Source organism: Aphis gossypii, chromosome 3 (assembly GCF_020184175.1).
Source record: "Aphis gossypii isolate Hap1 chromosome 3, ASM2018417v2, whole genome shotgun sequence".
NCBI classification, from domain to species: Eukaryota; Metazoa; Arthropoda; class Insecta; order Hemiptera; family Aphididae; genus Aphis; species Aphis gossypii.
The window spans coordinates 47432635-47455893 of NC_065532.1; the positions used below are offsets into that span (position 1 = coordinate 47432635).

Here is a 23259-nt window from a genome sequence, read left to right on the forward strand (position 1 = left end):
TTAAACAAAAGATTTTGTTTGATCTACTAGCAATATCAGTTATTTTTTGAGTTTAGGATAAAAAAACACCCTCGTCCTTAATAAGCAACGTAGACCAATGTAATATTTTAATATAAACATTGTAATTAAGCTTTGAAACCACTAGAGATCTATAGAGAAAATGACATTATTTATCATTTATTAATATTTAGAGTAAAATGTATTTATATTGTCATTCGCCATTTATAGACAGTGTTGTGCCTAAGCTAAATTTAGTTAGATAAATTTATCTAGATACCTCATCTAGATAAAACAATCGTATTTTTTATCTTATCTAGATAAATTACATAATTGGTATCTAATTGCCATCTAAGATAGAAAACTTCGCCATTTAAATGAATTTATCTAGATTGTTCTAGAGATGTAGTCTTTGAAAAATACACGAACATCATATTTTCCGATATTATTTTTATAATTTATTGTATATGAAATTAATTATACATATAACATATATATTTAGATACTAGAAATTATTATTGTTGGTCCTCGTCAAACGTCAACAGATAAGCTTTGTGTATATTATATTATATAATCCAAGTCTGAGGTCTAAAAATAACTTGATAGTACTGGCAATAATGATATTATTATAGTTTAAAAATACCAATAACTAATAAGAATAAACCACCAGTTCCACTCCCTACCGCCCAACAACCTATCCTGTATCACTGCAAGTTAAACTATTTCATTTATCATTATTCATTACCCATAGAAAAAGTATCATACTATCAACGAAGTCCGCGTAAAATCTATATCCATGTGTTTTCTTCGTCTATTTTTACTGATTGATTAGTGAGTAGTGACACTAGTCAGTTAATTTTTTTTAATCTATTCGCTTGAATCGCTTGATCAAATTTTAAATCATGGATCGATACGTTACATCGACTGATCGATGTGTTAAGAGATCTCGCCTTGCAGACACAGCAGAAAATACGAATGATCCGCCAGATGAACCAGTAACTCCGTCTATAACGGCCATAACTAAATTTAAATATTTGTTTGGTGAATTTTTTAAATTAGTGTCAACTGATGGTGAAAAGCTAATAGCATCATGTCTAAACTGTCATAAGACTATAAGTGCGTCTACCAAGTCAAGTGGAAATTTATTGAGTCATATTAAAGTAAGTTTTAAATAATACTGTAGATATCTACAATTAATAGTGTTTTATACAATTTTCACAACTACACATTGAATATAGCATTGAATATAGATGCTAGTGTGTAATGTTTCATATTTTGTATTTATAATTTTATAAATCCTATTATTATTTATTAGTTTGCCTAATGGGTACCTAAATTATTATTATTATTACTATTTAGTTTATGTATTAAAGCTAGGTAACCATAGTCCATATTACAATTTGAAAAATGTACCTAGTTTTACAAAATATTCTAAATAGTTAGCTTTTAATAATTAAATAATTTTAAATAAATTATCTTTGTCCGAATTAAAATTTTAAATATATACCCATACCTATTCCTACTTTTTTTATTAGAAAATGAGTATCTATATATTTTTTAAATATTTTATCAAGTAGAATAACTACAAAGTTAATTAATGAATTCATAGTACCTTAACTATAATAGGTTTATATTGTGTATATATAAATTATAATAGTTATGACTATTATACTGTCATACATTACATATATCCAGTAGGTACTACACCAATAATTTATAAACTATAACATAGGTACATAAGCATAAAGTAGCCTACATATCATTAACATTAAAATAATTATTCAATTTTTCTGTTTTAATAGAGTCAACATTCATTCTTACTCTCTAAAGTAGAGATAGCCAGAACTAGAAGTAAAAATAATTCTAATTCTGTTCAAACAAAAATGTTTGATGTCCGTCCAAAAACAGTGACAAAGGAAATGGTAATTATTCTGCTAGTTTTGTAATTTTAATATTTATTTGTGCAATTTTTAAATCTTTTTTAGGACCTCAAGTTCCAGGTTCTAGTAATTGATAATAATGATAATATATTTTGTTTATTTTCAGGTTAAGTCCTTAGTATTTGATTATATTGTCAACGAAATGTGTCCATTAAGGACATGTGAAAAACAGAGTTTTAAACGTTTGATTGTTGGACTTACTGGATCAAACGACACAATTATACCCAACAGAAAACAACTTTCAAAACATTTAGATTACAAATATGAAACATACGTATCTATGTTAACGGATTTGATAGTAAAGAATAGTTTTATTTGTACAACAGCTGACATATGGAGTACAAACAACCGAAGTTACATGGGTAATTACTTGATTTAGAACACTTAGATGTAGTCATTTGAATGTAGACAGTTGGAATAAAAAAAAGATAGTATATAAATCACTCAATTTATAAGTTATTTATTATAATACGTCCAAAATGTATATAAGTATTTAAATATCAACAAATTATTAATTATGTAAAATATTTAGTTATTAATGTTAAAAATTAAAAAATTAAATTAAAATCTAAATCTTGTATTATTATATTAAAAAATGATCAATATTTTTATTTATACAGATAAATACTTATAATATGCTAATAATTTAGTTAAAATTCTATCTTGACGTAATATATAATATTAAATAACAAATGATTAGGTTTAATATGATACAATACCATATTTTTTTAGTTATATTATAAATTATAATAGTTTTATAATTTATAAATATAAATCAGCAGAACTATTTTTCTTATTATATTTTAATATTGATCTACCTACTATAATATATTTTTTAAATTTCAATGCAAATATTTTTATTGATTGATTTATATATTTTTTTTTTTACATACAATTGTCCCCGTGATCAAATAGCTTTGTTCCTATTCGGTAGTAACTAATGAGGCAATCTTTTTAGTTTATTTTTTAAATTACTGAATATGTTATTTTGATCTATTTCTAGGAATGACATGTCACTTAATTGATGAAGAAACATTTGTCCGGCATTCATATGTCCTTGGATGTAAACGAATTAAGGGAAGCCATAACTACCAAAATATTGCCGAAGTTATATCAAAAATAACACAAATATACAACATTGAACATTCAAAAATAACTCATATTATTACAGACAATGCTGCAAACTTTGGAAAAGCATTCCGGGTGTACTCTACTTCTCCAAACATTGTTCAAAAAGGAAAAATTAATGATTTAGGTAATTTTGATGAAAATAGTTCTGTTACTTCAAATTCTGACAGTGGATCAGACTGTTCAAATTTTGACTTAGAAAATGTAGAATTCAATGACTTGTTTTTAACTGCTGAATCAAACACAAAGAACGATGGTACACTTTGTCTACCAAGACATATGCTTTGTTGTGCTCACACGTTAAATTTAATTGCAGCAAGTGACATTTCAAAAATTTCTGATAACAATTATAACAAAATATCCAAATCTACTTTTACTAAATTGACAAATTTTTGGAATTTAGCAAGTCGAAGTACCGCAGCATCTGATAAAGTGTATGATATTTGTAAGTGCAAGTTTCCAGTTCCAGTAGTGACCCGGTGGAATTCATTATACGATGCAACCCAAAAAATTTTAGATCACAAAATGAACATAGGAATAATATTTGAACAGTTACATTTGCCCAAATTGAAAAATAATGAGTGGGGGTTCATAAATGAATATTGTAAGGTTATGAAACCATTAGCCTTTTCATTAGACAAGTTGCAAGGTGAAACAAAAAGTTTCTTGGGGTATGTTGCTCCTACTATATTAGTGCTAAGAAAGTTACTGATACTGAATCAATCTGAACAGTTAATGTATTGTAAACCTTTGAGTCTTACAATTATAAATAGTCTAGAAAAGAGATTTAATTTTTTATTTTATCTAAATGATCCTAAAAGTAAAGATTTCATAATTGCTTCGATTAGTCATCCAAAATTTAAATTGGATTGGGTGCCTGTTCGGTACAAAGATTTATGCAAGAAAATATTTATTGAAGAATGTAATTCTATGTCCATTTTAACTATTATACAGCCAGACTCTGCAAATGAAGAAAGTGATTGTACGAGTGATAAAGAGTTTTATGATAATTTATACTCGCATCATTCAATAAATGATTCTTCTGAATGTCATAGTGATGGAATTGACTTAAGTCAAGAAAATGAATCAAATGTACAAGTACAAGTAATAAAATTTTTGAATTCAAAAAAAAAGGAATTAGATTTGTTAAATAATTATCCAGTAATTAAAAAAGTATTTATTAAGTACAACACAACTCTTCCTTCGTCAGCACCTGTTGAGAGACTGTTTAGTGGTGCAGTACAAGTTTTAACTTCGAGGCGTAATCGCCTTGGTGATAACACATTTGAAAAATTATTGTGCTGTAGAAACATGCAAAACTAACAAGTATACAAAGTTATATATAGTATTGATTTTTTTTTTTTTATTAAATCTATTTGGTTTGTATAATAAACATTTAAATATATTATAATTCAAGATAATAGTTTAATAATTATATACCTTTATACAAAGTATTCTGCCATCAGTTGGCTTCTATCTCCAAAACTAGTATTCCTTTTCAGAAAATGGTGTAAGTATTGATATTGTTGTTGGCATGATTATTTAAATTATTACACACATTTTACAAATAATTATTAGTATTTAAAACTAAAATTATATATAGTCATATTTGTAATAATATTTTATATACATAACATGAAAAATATAAAATTTAACAAAATCATGTTTTAAGAATAAGATTTATAAAAAATTATCTCATTTTCATCTAGATAAAATTGACTTTATCTGTATCTATATCTAGATATATTTTAATTTATCATTATCTATCTCTATCTAGATATATTTTGAGTTCATACATCTTATCTATATCTAGATACAAAAACATTATCTAAACACAACACTGTTTATAGATAATATTTAAATCAAATTAAATGAGCATCCACTTGACAGTTAACTTAGGGGGATATTTTGATGTCTTTGATGCAAACATTAATTTATTTCAATTTCAAAAAGTAATGTCGCAAGTATAAATATATTATATAAATACTATTGGAACTAAAAGCGATTTATCGATCGACCGTCGAATCTGATCAAACTTCTAAAACAACTAGCTAGTGATGGTTGTGCGTGTCCGCGTTTATAGATTGCATGCCCTACATTAATATTTATTACCAAAGACACCAAATTCTGTATGGAATTCGCGTACGAGAATAAAATAATAAATGTATATATATTATAATATATAAGTAAACATATATATGTATACGCACAGCAAGAAAGGCAGATAGTCACGAGGAACGTGCGTGTACGATTAAGACGATCTCAATGGACTTCGCGCATTCCGATTAATTTCAACAAAACGTTTCATTATGTTCAGCATAATATATCATGCACGAACCCCAGCAAAGATTTAATAATTTAAAACTGCAGGATTTAAGGATATCATATATTTATTATACATACACATATTACAAGAAGGTAGTTACTAAGGACCGAAAGGAAGAGAGAGAAGGAGATATGTGGAACGGTGTACAATATATTATATTTAAGTCAAATTAGTTAACGTTAGATGATTATTATCTTATTCTGTAGATGAATGGAAATGTACTAATATATGTGTTTATATGTATATTTTTTTTATTTTACTAAATTGATATAGTTTTTATGCTTTATGTGCAGGATCAGAAGAATATACTATATTTTAAAATATCGTATTCTGATCAAAATACCTTTGTTAATAACATAAATTATACAAATATCGAGACAATTGATTTTATTTTTGAAATATTCTATATATATTGAAAAAATCACTAATAAAATAATAATATTTTTCGGCCTTTTTAACTTTTACTTTGATTGAATACAAAAGATATTCAAATTCTATATTTAAGAGTAAACACAATGATTAACATAAAAACACATCCATAAATAATTATATCATTTTAAATCGTAATATCGTTTGCTTTAATATTTTTGAGATGAATCTTAAATTAAATGCCAATATTGTCTAATTTTAATTCAATTATTATTGAAAATCTAAAAGAAAAATACATAAATATGATTCATAAGAATACGACACTTCGAAAATCGACGTTGATATTTCATTGATACGATAATTAAAAAAAAAAAAAAAGATTATTATAATGGTGATTAAATTTATTCATATAGAATAAAACGAATAATTGAGTGATTATAATTATTCATGACACAGATACCTTATTCGAGATCCGTCGTTTTATCCAAATTCATCGAATCTGTTGACTGCTTGTTTGTTGTTGTTTTTTTCTTAAGTAAACGTCATAAACTACGGGAAAACTTTAAAAAAAAAAAAAAACAATCAAAATTAAAGCATTGTTCAAAATTCACACGTTTTCCGTTATAACTTATTTATAAAAATTAGTTTTAACGTTTACTTGTATTATACGATAACATAATAATTATATTATTATTAGAAGAATAACGTATACATTTGGCACGGCGCTATGGATAGGCAATTCAAGGGCATTTGTGTGTAGAATACTAATCACTTATTCACGTGTCTCTTACACTGTTGGAGTAGGATAATATAATATATTATAAACAGAATACGATATTTTAGACAAGAAAAAAATATGAATTTAATAAACTACCAAGAATTATAAATCATATATTTTTTAAGTTCCATCAATAATTATGATGATGTAGGTGATTATATAAGAAACATAAATTTAAAAAAAAATAATGATGATATTATTTTATTATATGTTATTTATGTATAAATAAAAATTATACGCTTTTTATCTAATACGTTATGTAAATAATTTAATAATTTATTATATATCATTTATTTTATATAATTTTTCAAAAATTACCTTTTCACAACACTGAAAGTTGTTTGTTGCGCAATTCCGTTTGAAAAATATAATAGCTAGTTCAAAATTACAAAAAAAAAATAACAACGCGAACGATTTACTGAACATTACACTGAGATACTGTCTTATACATACACGCATATTCATATATTATATATTTATATATATTTACTACATCATATTATGATAGTCATGTTTGAAACTTAAGTAAAAACTTATTCGGGTCAAATTATCATGATGAGTTCGTACACCCATTGCAGGTTTTCTTCCGTTTGGAAGTTTGTTTTGATTATAATATATTTTTATAAGAATAATGCAACCGTACCTTATGACGATAAAAATTGTTAACGAGATGATCAGTTTCGGTCATAAGAATGAATTTAACTGCATAAAGATTCATTTTACTCTAAACAGTTATGGTATAATTTATTCACTAGTTGATCAAATATTCGAATCACTAGTATATTATGTTCAATATGTATATTGTGTGTAAAAACTAAAATGTACACATTAAAAAAGATGTATATTTGAGAGATAAACGGCGGGGATATGGCGACGGAAGTAAACTCCATCCTATAAATTGAAATACGAGTATGTGTGTGATAAAATAAAACGAAATATATACTTGTTTTTTTTTCATTCTTGAATATTCGTCAGTAAAATTATCAACATAAGCTATGATAAAATAATAAATATTAAGTAATGTCAAACCCATTATGCGATTTTGTCCCAATTTTTGTAATATTTAGGTTGTGGCTGATCAACAATATTGTAATATTATTTAATCATTAGTCTAACAAAGTGATATTAAATTTTTTATTATACAAAAAAAAAAAATAATTATTATTTATTTAGTAATTTAATTTAAATTCTAAATAAACCAAAGTAAAATATGATTTGTAAAAAATGAACGAGGAAGCCAATTTCTTTTTATATATGATAATGTTTGTTGTATATAGACGTTTTAGTTGTGACCAAAAAAATAATGCTGATACCTAAATTTTTGTTGCAGTTATCATACTCAGTAAAAATTGTATTTGACCATAAAAGTGATGTTAATAGTATCGATATAATTGTGGATAAATTATATGACATCAAGACTTGTAGTACATAAAGAATACTATGAACTATACATACTATACATCAAATAACTAAGTAAGTAATAATTAAAAAATTATACTATTATTATATTTCTATTTAAATTATTTAAATATTATGAATTTAAATTTTATTTATTTTGGTATTGCTTAAATCAAGTATTACAATAATTTTAAAAACTATATTTTTAAAAATCGAATTAATATTATTCTTTTTATATTTTTACATTTAAGTATCATCTTGTGTTAAGTTTCAATATAATATACATTCGTATTTTAGTTGAATAGTTTTTCTCTTGTATTTTTACATTTATTTTTATATTGTTATTCTGCTTGTATTCTTAATATTGTTGAATCTTGAAATTAAGAGTTTGAAATTTTTGTCTCATTACCAAAATAATAATACACACCTAACTACTATTGTATCTATACATTTATTTTTGGGTATTTTTCTCATTTTATTTGTTTGTTGACTAAAAAAAAAGAAAATATTAACTGAATAATTTCTCATTGGGGTTTTTAAAATAAAATAATTGAATATTCATTAGAATTGTCTATATTATAATATTATAGATAGTACCTAACTGCCGTATACCACGATACTTATCGGACAATCCATTTTCGTATCACAAGTAAACATTCGACCAAAAACTAATTAATTATTATTATGATCGAATTTCTGCGTAGCATATTGCATTGTCGTAATTTATATATAGCCATACGTTTACTGTCTATCAAAAACTGTGCTAAAATAGTAAATAAAATAACTGAGCATGATGAAATATTAACGAGATCAATAAATATTATTAAATATTGGTAGGTCATAAACAAACAACCGTCGTTATTAGTCAATCACTTCAATGTTCTTATTGGTTTAGTTAGATTTCAGCAAAAACACTATTAACTTTTACAGAATGAAACAAATAAATAACTTATACTAAAAATATACCATTATAAAATAATTTTTTTAAATTTTGTTGATTTAAAAATTAATTAATTAGAATTAGAATAAAGAGAACATTTGTAGAATAAAAATATTAAAAACAATATATTCTGATATTAAAACCAAAATTGATCCTTTATCATTTTTAACATAAATGTGTACATAGTACGATGTATGGATGTGTACTTAACATTATTTTAATGATGAAATTATTTTAAAGGTATTTTTTTTTTTTTTTTATCAACAACGTTGTGAATAAAGACTAACTAAATAAGCTTTGCTAAATTAAATAACTCAAAAATGTTTAAGCCCATCAGTCTATAACACCGGTATATGATTAAACAAAAAGTTCTAAGCCTTATAAAGGATAAAAGGAAATGTATGAATATAAAGATTTTCCATCGTCTGCAATTATCAATTCTAAAATTTTAAAACACAAAAGTTATGTGTATTCTTTGCACGTAGTCAATTGTTTTTAAGTTGTTAAAAAAAAGGTTTCTATTGTTTGTAAATTGAGTACAAATTAATTTGAAAAAACGAGTAAATCAGTTTAAATGAGTTGTAGCCGTAATATTATATTAATAGCCATTAATCAATGTTAATTATTAAGTGATTGAGGAGACGATGTTGTTTTTAAGATTAACTGATAAAATAAGAGGTTACAGTACTTACATTTGTTTTAGTGAAACCACATCACTATCCATGCCTAAGCTATGAGCCTGCTTACACGACGACGATCAGTTCATTTATTTTTGTTTATCGCCAGTAAATATTCAACCTCACTCATCTATCAATTATAATTATAATCAAATAAGATTGTTTGTCATTATCACGGCATATTATATGTAATCCAATCAATTAAATCAATGATGTTCTGTCAAATTAGTGAGATTTTATAAATAATTTTAGTAGTGTTCTATCATCAGCATCACTTATTTTTATGAAATACACTCTACTATTTTATATTCACTCTATAAAAACATAATATTCGTTCAATATTCAAGGCATTACGAGCACAAACAAAAAATTCAAAACATAAAAATAACGAATTCTTCTAAATTATTGAGTCCATACATTTTTTTCTCAAAATAATTTAAATGTAGTGAAATAAAATGATCATTGCTGCTACAAAATTGTCATCGCAACTACTTAAAGTTCGCTATATTTTGATGTATTACATATTAGATGGTGACAGGTATGATGATAAAAAACTCAAAACTGAATAGCGGATACAGGTAACCTGATAATGTCAATCAAACGTTGTACCATAGCTATTTTTTTTTTTTGTCATGCTAAGAACTACATGTCAGCAAGTGAGACTTGTTAGTGGAACTGGAAACCTCCTTGATCAGTTTTACTTATAGGAAGAACAAAAATAAACAACAAAACATTTTGGTTTCTTTTTAATTATGGTTGTTAGAAATACAAAAAAATATAAGTAATACTGAATTTTCACCAGTAGCAATTTACATGAACAACTCGAAAATAATATCAAATCAAAATATTTCCCAAAGATATTATTATATTAAAATAACTATTTGTTAGAAAAATATAATTTTTAAGTTTAAAATTATTTAACTGAAGGTTTCAAATCTTATGTTTTTTAAAATACTCTGATTTAAAAATCCATATTTTCCGTGTGATTTTAGTATTGACTTTTTTTAATTATTTTTGACGGGTTTAACGATTAAGATAAGGTCTCAATATTTTTTTCATTTGGTGTTCCATAATATCGTTTCACACATTTCTCTACGTACAATTCTATACAGTTATGGCTATGCATTTTTGCATCTTTTATTTTTTTAAACAACAATGAAGTAGACAAATTATATTATTAAAAATTGATAACATTATTTTTATAACAGTAAAGTTTTATCATTTATCTTTTATCAATAAGTACAGATTTTTTATTATATACCATGCAAATTAGTAATCTTTTTTATTCATGGGTCGAAGAAATTATTAACAGAGTGAACTAGTATCAAACTTAACATTATTATTTATCTAAAAAAAAATCACGTTTTAAAGTGCCTTTAATATTTTAATGATAAAAATCATAGTTGATTTGTGACTAAGTGAAGTTGCTAAGTGCACACGTTCCAATAATACGTCATAAACTCTAGTATAATTATTATTTCATTCTCCATTTGGTATTATATGGTATTTTATATATTAATACTGACTTAATATTACGTTATTTGTTATCTGAATATAATATAATATTTGCGTAATAATATATTATTGTCCAGAGCACAATGGGTATAAGATTTTAGACGAAAAGTGGCCATGACCTATGCCGTATCAACAATGTGGACCTTATGCTAATGTAGTAAGTAAAATATATTATAATATAGTATATAATTTGAGGTCTCTTCGTGCTCGTGACACAAATGATCGCGGTTCGTATGACTTGCCGTTGACGTCTGACTTGCCGTTGATGTCTGCCGTGGAATAATATTATTATTATAACAAAACCATTGGAATTAATCTATTTCGGGACGTATTATACGAATAATATATATACATAAGAGCCTATACTTGCCTGTTCAGCGACTCGACCCTGTATTCCTCATCAACTTTCTATGTCTAATCTCTACGGTAACTGTGCTAATAGTGGACATGATATTATAATCAGGGTATATTGTAAGGCGCTATTGAGTATTGTTTGCGATATTGAGAAAATTTTTTGTGCTGTTGAAAATATATTTTTATGCTGTTGCTAATGTTATAACGTTAATATTACGGGTGAGGAGGTTGGTGAAATGGCTCAAAAATTATATTTTTCAAATATCAAAAACCACAAATGTCATAATTTTGTGGGAATTATGTATTTTAGTGAAATTATTTTCAAGTTTTAAATATTACATGTTAAATTATTTTTTCAATCATATGTATTATTTTTCAGAAGTCGATTACCTTATCGATACTTGCTTACCCCGATTATAGACATAGTTTCCATGTACTTGTAAGTTGTATGATTTAGTATTATACATATCAGGGGCGGCCAAACAGTTGATCACGGACAATTTCAAAGTCGATCATGTTAGAATTCATTTTTAAGGACATGCGCCGTGTTACGACTAGGACTGTAATACGAAAGTAAAAACAATAATCTTTTGTTTAATTTAAGTTTCCGTTTATTTTTTATACGAATAATTATTTTAGAACACTGTAAAGAGCCTGATGGCCGATTGCGATATTATAATATAACTGTTTCGGACGAAGACGGCTCGCCGACTGTCCCTTCTATGGGTCTAGTCTTGGTCGGGGGGACGGGCACATTCGTCTTATCTTTATTTTATATATATTATATTAAAAAACGACGAGCGTCGATCGCGATCGACCATACCGCCCGCCTTAAACGATTGTTTAACAAAAAATTAATAATTATAGAATAACAAATATATCAAAATAACATAATATTATATAAGAGAAATAAACATTTTAAATCATAAAATCATAGAATAACAAATATATCAAAATAACATAATATTATATAAGAGAAGCAAACATTTTAAATCATAAATCATAGAATAACAATTTTTATATAAACTAAATTGCAACATAAGTAATTTTAAATATTTATTTTTGATCACCTGGAACACAATTACCTTCGAAAGGAAGTGGGCATAGATACCTAATAGCACGACGATATATACCACTGGGGGTCTTTACGGTAGCAACCCTTGGAACACCGTCCCCATTTGCATCCACGTGGAGAGCTTGAACAAGACCCAATTTCCACTGAAGAGGTGGGCTGTTATCATCCTTCACGAGGACAATAGAACCGATTTTTATCCTTGGACCCTTATCGACAGACCACCGTTTACGTTCCTGAAGCTGTGTTAGATACTCGCGGCTCCAACGGGACCAGATTTGCTGGGAAACCTGCATGACTCTGCGCCATCTAGTTAATCGATTGGTTGGTACTAATGATACATCAGTTTCGGGTAAAGCGGTTAAAGCGTCGCCAATAAGGAAATGACCAGGAGTTAAAGGAGTGAGATCCGAGGGATCGGAAGATAAAGGAACTAAAGGTCGTGAGTTTAAGCATGCCTCCACTCGTATTAAAATAGTATTAAGTTCTTCGTATGTGAAGTTTGCGTTGCCTAAAGTGCGAAATAGATGATGTTTAATGGATTTTATTGCAGACTCCCATAATCCACCGAAGTGAGGGGAGCGAGGTGGTATAAAGTGCCAGCGGATACCTGATTCAGATAATACATTCTGCAATTTTGATTGGTGTTCTTCGGTATGAATCAAGTTGCTTAACTCTTGAAGTTGACGATTTGCTCCAACAAAATTTTTTGCGTTGTCTGAATAAATATCCGTGCATTTTCCTCTTCGATCGCAAAATCTTTTTAATGCACTTATAAACGATGCACTTGTTAAATCCCCAACCAGTTCAATGTGCACTGCTTTCGTTACAAAACAGATAAATACACAAATATATCCCTTGCTGAGAGCCGCGTTTCGTCTTAGGCTTGTTTTTATCATTAACGGCCCCGCGAAATCGACACCACAGACCGAAAAAGGACGACTTGGTTCGATTCGTAGCTTGGGTAGGTTACCCATTATCGGTTGGAAAATTGTAGGCTTAAGACGAAAACATCTCACGCACTTGGATAAAACTTTACGCGCTATATTTCGGCCATTTATGGGCCAAAAACGTTGCCTTACGTGTGCCAACATCAACTGCGGACCACCGTGCAATAATATCTCATGAGCATCCTGAAATAGTAAATGAACAATTGGACTATTTGGAGGAACAAGCATCGGATATTTTTGAAATTTATCGAGCTGACTCGCGTTCTTTAGACGTCCTCCAACTCTGAGAATGTTGTTTTCATCAAGGAAAGGACACAACCGAAAGATATTACTTTTCGGAGAACATCGTCCGTTTTTCTTTAAGTCAGAAATTTCGCTAGACCAATTTTCATCTTGAACAAATCGAATAACGCTATTGATCGCATTATTTAAATCATAGGGAAGCAGAGGACCCGTTTTTTTGTCTTCAGGATGAGCAGTGTTATAAATAAATCGTAAACATAAAGCTACTATACGTAAAAGCCGACTCCAAGTTGAATAACGAGATAAAAATGATAGTTTTGGTTCTTCAGACGTAAGCAAACTAATTGTTCGACGTTCTTCAATTGTATTAAAGTCGATTTGTTTTTTATTTGTATGTGGCCATTTGGATGAATCCCATTGAAGCCAATTAGGACCTTCCCACCAAAAATTATCGTTTAATATTATTTGAGGTTCTCGTCCACGAGAAATAATATCAGCCGGGTTGTCTTTGGTGTCTACGTGCGCCCATTCGGATATCGATGTTGTTTCTTGTATTTCGCCAACCCTATGAGCGACAAATGTCTTCCACTGCGCCGACGGGGAAGAGATCCAGGCAAGAACTATTGAAGAATCCGTCCAGAATGTTCTTAGACTGATATTCATTTTTAGTTTTGTAATTATTTTGTCAGCTAAACGTGCCAAAAGGACGGCTCCGCATAATTCCAGGCGTGGTAGCGAGATCGATTTTAGGGGCGCCACGCGTGATTTAGAGCAAATTAAACGAGAGCTACGTTTGCCTTCATTGTTTAATGTTACGAGATACAAACAAGCGCCAAACGCTTCAATCGACGCGTCTGAAAATCCATGTATTTGGACATCTACAATTTGCCCAGGAATTACGATACATCGCGGTATAACTAAATTGTTTAATAATAATAAGCTTTCACGAAAGTTGTACCAATCCAACATTGTCTCTTCTGGCAATGTTTCATCCCATCCGATGCCCATCGCCCATAAACGTTGCATTTTTATTTTTGCTTTAATAACTACAGGACTTATTAGACCTAGCGGGTCAAAGATAGTCGCTATTTCTGATAATATTTGACGTTTGGTTACAATAGTTTTTCTTTCGGAAAGTTTTACTTTATACTTAAAAATGTCACCTGACGGATCCCATCGAAGACCTAAAATTTTGGCTGAATTTTCGGATAAGTCCAAGATTAATGTCGGATCGTTTTCTTTGTTTGCAAGACCGGTAAGAAGTGCGGGATCACTAGCTGTCCATTTCCTAAGTTCGAATCCACCCTTTAGTAACACTTCTATGATATCGTCTCGCAATTTTATTGCCTCCTGTAAAGACTCGGCACCACCCAGGTAATCATCCATGTAAAAGTCTTGTTTAATCGCGTTGCAAGCGTCTGGATACACATTTGATTCTTCGTCTGCTAAACGATGTAGACACGCGGTCGCAAGAAACGATGCAGGAACTGTGCCGTATGTTATTGTATTTAACTGGAATCGATGCAGTTCTTGATCTGGGTTTGGTCTCCAAACTATTTGCTGAAAGGTTCTGTGATTTGGAGAGACCCATATTCGACGGTACATCTTGGAGATATCAGCAGTCATTGCATATCTATGTTTACGAAAACGAGTTAATAAATTTATAAGATCCTCCTGAATGCAGGGGCCCTTTAGCAAGACGTCATTTAAACTGACTCCCGATGTAGTCTTGCATGATGCATCGAATACTACTCTTAATTTAGTAGTTACGCTGTCCTCTCTCCAAACCGCGTGATGAGGTAAATAATAACTTTCTTTGATGTTTGAATTTGAACACGGCTCAACTCTAGTCATATGTTCTAAATCCTCATATTCTTTCATAAATTTCGAGTACTCAATTTTGAGTCGAGGGCTGGATAATAATCTTTTTTCAAGACCGTGGAAACGCCGTGTAGCTGTTGACTTAGCATCACCTAATTTTGATGCCTTGTCTCGAAATGGCAGCTGAACAACAAACCTGCCTTTTTCATCTCGTTGCACAGTATTTTCAAAATGTTCATGGCATGCCTTTTCTTCCAATGTGAACACTGTCTTTGAACCAATTTCTTCTGTGCGCCAAAATTTTGAAACTTGTTCCTCGAGCTTCGATAAACTTGTGCATAATGCGACGGTTGAAGTTTTACTGATATCTTCACGTGCTACTGTTGATCCAGCTACAATCCAACCCAATTGTGTTTCTTGCATAATTAAATTGGATTGAGGAAGCTTAAACTGATTTGCACGCAATAAATCATAAAATACTTCCGAACCTAAAATAGCGTCGATTTTTTGTGGTTCACTATAACACGGATCAGCTAATTTAAATTCAGCCGGAATTTGAAATCTAGATACGTCGATTTTAGATAACGGAATGTTCCCAGTTAAGCGTGGTAATATGTAAAAATCGATATTTACTTTGTAGTTGGACACACGTGATTCAATATTAGCCGATGCTACATAAGATGCATTATGGGCTGATTCGTTTATACCGATTATTGTACACGAGACGCGTTTTTTATTTAATTTTAACGTTTGAGATATAGATTCAGACATAAAGTTACTTTGAGATCCCGAGTCTAGTAATACACGACATACTGTTGATTCCCCACGCGCGTTTCTCATGATTACAACTGCAGTTGATAATAAAATTTGTTTATTTGAACTTTGTTGGGATGAATGAGCACTAATAGATTCGAGATTGTGTGAGTTTTTCTCCTTTGACTCGTTCGGGACAGTATTTGTTATTCGGGACGACGTTGCATTTTCGGAACCGCCCGCCGTGCTCAATTTAGACTTAGGTAAATGTAGCAAACTATTATGCGCTTTCATACATTTAGCACATCGCCGTGAAGTACATTTTTCACCGATGTGATTTCGAAGACAAATTTTACAAAGCTTTAATTCGCTTATTCGTTTTATACGATCAGATACTGATAACGCTAATAAGGCTGAACATTTATAAATAGTATGTGCGCCATCACAGTTATAGCATTTCAAAGTTCCCGTAACGATAAATGAAGACGATTGATCATTAGATTTTTTAAACTTGAAGTTATTTTTTTGAAATTGACGCTGCTGGGGCTGTACTATTTTTAGTCCTCCCGACGCTTCTATGGCTTCTAGTATCTGACACCGATTTTCTAAATATTCTAATAATTTATTTACCGATGCGACTTCCGACTTCGACGATTCTATTTCCCACTGTCTTAATGTGGTTGCGTCCAGTTTTATAGAAATAAGATGTAAAAGAAGCGATCCCCATTCCATTGGGTTTTGGCTTAACGACACGAGAGCTTTAATATGACCGTTAATCGCATCCACGAGCTTACGCAACTCGGTTGATGATTCGTTATTTATACTTTCTAAATCGAATAACTTTTTCGTATGAAGTTGTACAGCGAGTTTTTTATTACTGTATCGCGAAATTAAAGCGTCCCACGCGATTTTATAATTATCTGACGTAGTGTCTAAAAATTGAATAGTTTTTTGTGCGTCACCAGACACCGACGAACGCAAATAAAAGAATTTTTGTATATCTGTACGAGACGGATTTTGATGTACTAACGCGGAAAATATATCGTGAAAAGCTGACCATTCGGAATAAATACCGGTGAAATTTGGTATTTCTAAGGGAGCTAATTTAACCATTGGCATAAATTTCGACGCACCAGTTGAAACGGTACTTGCCTTTAAACTGTCATTAATTTCACCATTATCACTATTTTTGTTACTGCTATCATTAATTGACGATTTTTCGGTATGATTGATAATTAAACTCTCGCAAACGGCAACACTCTCAAAATATAAATCTTCAAAACTAGTTCTATATTTTTCAGTTTCCTCATTAGCACCAATCTCTTCAATAGAAGTTTGTACTGTTTCGAAATCTTGCCAAACTTCATTTATTTTTTCTTTTCTTAATTTTAATTGTAAAACATCTATATCTCCTGTCGCTTGAGCGGTTTGAACGAAGTTACTAAAACGAGTCAGTTGGCCTTTAAGTAGCCCTCTTCGAGACAACAGAGAACTTATTTCAGACATTTTACGAAAAGAATTGAACAACGTTACGAGTGAAGGCAGCCCTAACTACGACACTTATAGCTATAAAGGAAAATTTTACGATAATGAATCAAGAAACTACTGGCGACTAACCTTTATGCTGTTTGTCTGGACTGTGAAGGTGATCTGCTGGTCTGCTGTGTCAACCCTCCGTACTCGTGCTGAAATTGGTATTATAGATTTGCACAAATGTATAATTTTGAATAAATACGTTACCGCACAACGTATACATGAACGTAAACAATAGTTATCACAATATTTACATCAGATTACGAAAACGAAACGATAAGACGATGATTACGGTGCACGAACCGTTTGCTATCACAATATTTAAAAAATAACGCTGGACAATAAAAACGAAACGACACTAATGCGATATCCAAGCCTGCGACGAAAATAAACGACGGACGACGACAATCGAGTCGTAAACAAATAATACCGATTATTATAATCCGCGCGTGAAGTCGCGATCGAAACGAATATATATATTTATAATGAATTACGAACGTCGCGACGACGGCGACGATTTGACGATATATATATTATAATTGCGATAACACGCGCCGCCGAGACGCACACACGACATAAAAAATACACCGCGTAAAGAAAACCCGAAGGTCACGAGAATATAACAGCAATATTCGAATATAAATTCACACGATATTGCCGTGAATATTCGAACACACGAAAACGAAATTAAACGAACATGAAAATGCCGAAAATGCCTATTTTCATTTTTTATACGAGTAGACGATATCCGGTATTCGCCATCGCACTAAATAAACGAATACTAGAATAATTAGCTTAAAGCATTAGATTCGATTAATATAAACCACGCACTTCGGTTATAATACTTAATACGATTCGTAATTCGAACAACACTGACGATAATCCGGTTCGAAGGACCATGTTACGACTAGGACTGTAATACGAAAGTAAAAACAATAATCTTTTGTTTAATTTAAGTTTCCGTTTATTTTTTATACGAATAATTATTTTAGAATACTGTAAAGAGCCTGATGGCCGATTGCGATATTATAATATAACTGTTTCGGACGAAGACGGCTCGCCGACTGTCCCTTCTATGGGTCTAGTCTTGGTCGGGGGGACGGGCGCATTCGTCTTATCTTTATTTTATATATATTATATTAAAAAACGACGAGCGTCGATCGCGATCGACCACGCCGTATATCTTCCTTAATAATTATAGTTATTCAATAATAAAAAAGATTTTCTATGGAAGTCGATCCTCAAAGTTGAAGTATATTTTTAGTAAATCGTGACCAAAATAAGTTTAGCCACCCCAGGTTGTATATTATATTGTATAATACACTATTCAGTATTTAGATGCGTTATAAATATAACATTATAATAGGTAGCGGGCCGTGGTTTCTTTCGATTCAATTCCAGTAATTCCACCGATAATTATTTTACAAATCGTCAGATTTTTACACATGGTACAGGTATATTGTACTCATTTTATTCATTTCATTTTATTTGAAGTACAACATTAATTTGAAAGTGTATCTAATAACTAGCGTAGTGTTTATATAATTCAAATATACAGGCAGATTTTGGTAAGTACCTACTATATAGTATACTTGAAATGTATGTACAGTTTTTTGAGATGGTCAAATTGGATTTCCGATTTTAATCATTTGCCTACCTATTTGACTTTTATATTTTTCATATTTCATAATAAGCTGCAATAATAATACAGTTTTTGATCGAAATATATTCATTTTTGCAACATTTATTAGTTATATAAATTGTTATATAATTATATTTTTAGTATATTTAATATTTATATAAAGAATTATATTTCATTGTAGTTAAAAAAACAAGAGTAGAGTTATAAATATGACCTTTGAGAAAGGGGTAGATGGGATTTAACGCGTTGTTGACAAAAATCCTTAGAATAGACCCTGATTATAATTATATACGAGTACGTCTTAAATTATCTCCGAAGTCTGACCGGCATTATACGAAAACCGTCACTGCTGATGCCAAAACCACCACCGCAACCACCACCGCCACCACAATTGAATTGTTGAAACTCTTGTCTTGTAGATACGTTGGGATACACAATATAATTTAATCACTATATTATAGTATATCCAATGATAAGGTAACGTAAAATATCTAGAACGCACGAACCCTCCCCCCTCCGAATATGATTCGGGTTTTTAATCATATAAAAGATTTCATACTACCATATTTTTTTAAATGTACCTATCCCTTTTTTTGAGTTCAAAATTAAATTAAATTTATTCTTTCAAACAAATTTTACTTATCTGTCTTCAAAATTTGGCTTATAGAGAGTGTGTTAACATTTTGATTTATGAATATTGTATTTATTGTATAGTTAAACAGTTTATTTAAATTGTACAATATTCTATGTAATTTCATATGATTTTGTTTAAAACATTGTTGCCATGTTGCAAATACAAAATCACACAGAATTTTTAAACCTGTAGATATAGTGTTAAAATATGATAAATCGAAACTTTGACTTATTTAGTCTTGATGGTAATTTATTAAGATATAAAAGAACTGTAAATAAATTATTTAAAAATAATAATATATTATATTCAAATTAAAATGTAAAAAAAAATAATTCAAAAATATATAAAAATACAATTTCTTAAAATCAAGTTAGTTTTTAAGTTCTTTATACATTTAAATAAGCTCAAAGAAAATTTAGTATCAAGCAATTCATCAGTTTGAAGTATTTTCTGTCATCTTTATTGTTGAAATACTCTCGAAATTATTTTACAACAAATAGTATACGATCCCTTTTCCAACAAAATTAAATTAATTTGAACAATTACTTACTTATATTTAGCGACCCCCTGATAGCGCATCATTGATAAATACTACAATGACAACTCAGCCTCAGTATTGGTTGTTTATTAATCAATAGTATTATTAAAAATGACGATCAAGTCTGTTAGAAAAAAAATCGAAATTCGATTGAATCAATCAAATGAACACGATAAAAACAAATTAATGATAGTTTAAAAAAACAATAATAACCGTTCATGGATATTAATAAGTGACGATAATTCATTCCGAAATGGATGATAATGTTTTATTAACAAACGTAATATTTGTTACAATAAATGCCAATTGAAGCAGAATACGATACGGAGTAAAAAAATAAAAAAAAAAACTTTTATGTAACCATTTATTATAATATTGATGATATTATGTTAGTTATCCATATTATATGACTGCGTTAATGCAATATTGTATACAATAATAAAAATTATGAGTTTATAAAAACGAAAATTCGTATACCTACATTTCATTTGTAATTGCGAACAAAACAAAAACAAAAAATAAATAAAGAATATTTATACATTTTTGTTGGAATTTAGGTAATAATGTTTCAGGTGAATAAATATCCGCAGTGATGGTTATCGATGTAGTCACACAATTATCTGAAGTTGTCGTATTTAAGTTTGCATTTGAGCTGGTGTGTATGTGCTCTTGTGTTTTTGTGTGCCGAAATTGAATGTATGTTAACTAAATTAGTGTAATAGTAGTATAGGATTATGCTGTTGAACTTTTAGAGTAAACAAGGCTCGTTAGTAAGCCATTTTAGTTATATTATAACCATAGCGTTAATTAAATGCAAATCAATAGCACTATAATAATATAATATATATATATTTTTCTTTCGATTAAAAAAGTTAATTTTACAATCGTTATTTATTCAATGGTTTAAAATTATAATAAACAATATTTTGAATAATTAAATGTTACGTTATTATTACATAAGCACGCACTGTGCATAGTTAAAGGTTATACCAAACATTTGTATGGTATAAATTTCATTAATTTGAATTTTTGTTTTCAATTAGGGAACTTTATCACGTGCGTTCTTAGAAAAATTAGAGAAATAGGTATCCTCATGTGGTTGAAGATTTTATTTTTAATTCGATTATAATTTTTAAAATGAATACTGGTTGTCGAATTTTCATAAAGCTTATTGGGTTTATTTTTATTTATTTATTTATTGATATTTACTGTCAAAAAAAAAATTTAAATAAATCAAATTATTGGTTAGAGTAATAATATGTATAATATGGTTTTATGCAGGCGGCAACTATATCAATATTTAAATTACCACAGCATTAAATCGATGGATTATTTTAGTCTTTGAAACATGCATAACTGATTGAAAGTATCGTGAAACATATTTTGAACACGATTTCGGAATTAAAAATAATAGTGGCCATTGTTAATTTTAAAACAAATATTGTTTACAAATTCTACTACACTTGATGAGTAGTAAAATAGTAAAAAGTAGTTATTTTTCAAAATATACATAGTATATACATTTTATTTACATTTGTTTGTGAAATTAATCGAAACGAATAGAAATGTAGGCGATAAAAACATGCGTGAACAAACATGAAAACCTGTAAACATATTTTATGTTTCTCGTCCTTATGACGTCCAGCGATAAAGTTAGTTTATATAAACGTGCGTCTGATAATATTAAAACTGTTTAAGAGGTCATAACGAACGCCATCGGGTTCTGGGCTTAGCGCTTTATGGATGAGAATTTCAACCAAAAACAGTTAAACGTCCCGCTCTTTCGATGTTCACCCAATTTACGATGTGCATTGGAAATCGCGTTGAAATTTTTTTTTTTACCAGTTTCAATAACATTAAAATTTGATTGAGTATTGAATCCTAGTATAGATACTTAAACGTAAGTTATGTATTATGTATGTTAAGCTATTTCAAATAAATAATATCATTTTTATAGGAAACGATATAATTATTTGTTCAACAACTCTATACAATATGATATAACTCAATACCCTCAATATCTATTAATTTAAATATTTTCTTGACGATTCGAATTTAATAATAATAATAATATGTTAACGACTTGTTCAAGTCTGTCAGCAACGCAATAGCGATTGTCTGTAACAAGTAACAACTTCGAACATTGCTGTGCCAAACGTTAACGCGAATAACTATCTTAAAAATAACACAAATAATAATGACTAAATTTTGTTTTTATTTCACCTCAATAACACCTATCATGTGAAATGTAAGTACAAAAACGTAATTATAGGTTTGTTACAAATAGCTCGATGAATTAATTTCACGATGGTTAAACATTTTTACTGATCTTTAGGTGAAACTACGATTACAATTTAAAAAAAATCAATTCCTAAAGATTCCACGATGCATCCATCTGAATGTTATCAATTTATTGGCCAAAGCCTAATCGAATCGCTTTACCGAAATTGACAAAGTTGGCGGTCCAAGAAGTATAATACATACATCAGACCGTTATTCCAACGTAGGTACTGATAATAATATATTGTTTCAATATAGTACTATAATGTCCCGTAATCATTATCAAACACAATTAAGATATGAAGCAGAGATAAGACGTCGCTCGGCCTATAACGATGCGTGAGGTTGATGGAGAAAGTAGGGGAGATCCG

At 29.3% G+C, this 23259-nt stretch overlaps 2 protein-coding genes across 2 annotated transcripts; one reads left to right on the plus strand and one right to left on the minus strand.

The window, feature by feature from the left end:
• Positions 1-1755: 1755 nt before the first annotated feature.
• On the plus strand, positions 1756-4393 carry LOC126551467 (uncharacterized). Its single transcript, XM_050204865.1, has 3 exons — positions 1756-1919; positions 2044-2299; positions 2941-4393. Exons 1-3 carry the CDS (start codon positions 1881-1883, stop codon positions 4386-4388), a joined length of 1743 nt encoding a protein of 580 aa, XP_050060822.1. The 5' UTR covers positions 1756-1880; the 3' UTR covers positions 4389-4393.
• Positions 4394-12478: 8085 nt separating this feature from the next.
• On the minus strand, positions 12479-17767 carry LOC126551098 (uncharacterized). Its single transcript, XM_050203868.1, has one exon. The coding sequence runs from the start codon at positions 17765-17767 to the stop codon at positions 12479-12481; it is 5289 nt and encodes a 1762-aa protein (XP_050059825.1).
• Between the last annotated feature and the right edge of the window lie 5492 nt (positions 17768-23259).

Bases quoted from the DNA above. Each gene is read 5' to 3' on its own strand.
- LOC126551467 (XM_050204865.1), top strand. From the start codon at position 1,881: ATGTTTGATGTCCGTCCAAAAACAGTGACAAAGGAAATG. The intron at 1,920-2,043 runs GTAATTATTCTG...GTTTATTTTCAG, and splicing joins AAACAGTGACAAAGGAAATG to GTTAAGTCCTTAGTATTTGA. The intron at 2,300-2,940 runs GTAATTACTTGA...ATCTATTTCTAG, and splicing joins AAACAACCGAAGTTACATGG to GAATGACATGTCACTTAATT.
- LOC126551098 (XM_050203868.1), bottom strand. From the start codon at position 17,767: ATGTCTGAAATAAGTTCTCTGTTGTCTCGAAGAGGGCTACTTAAAGGC.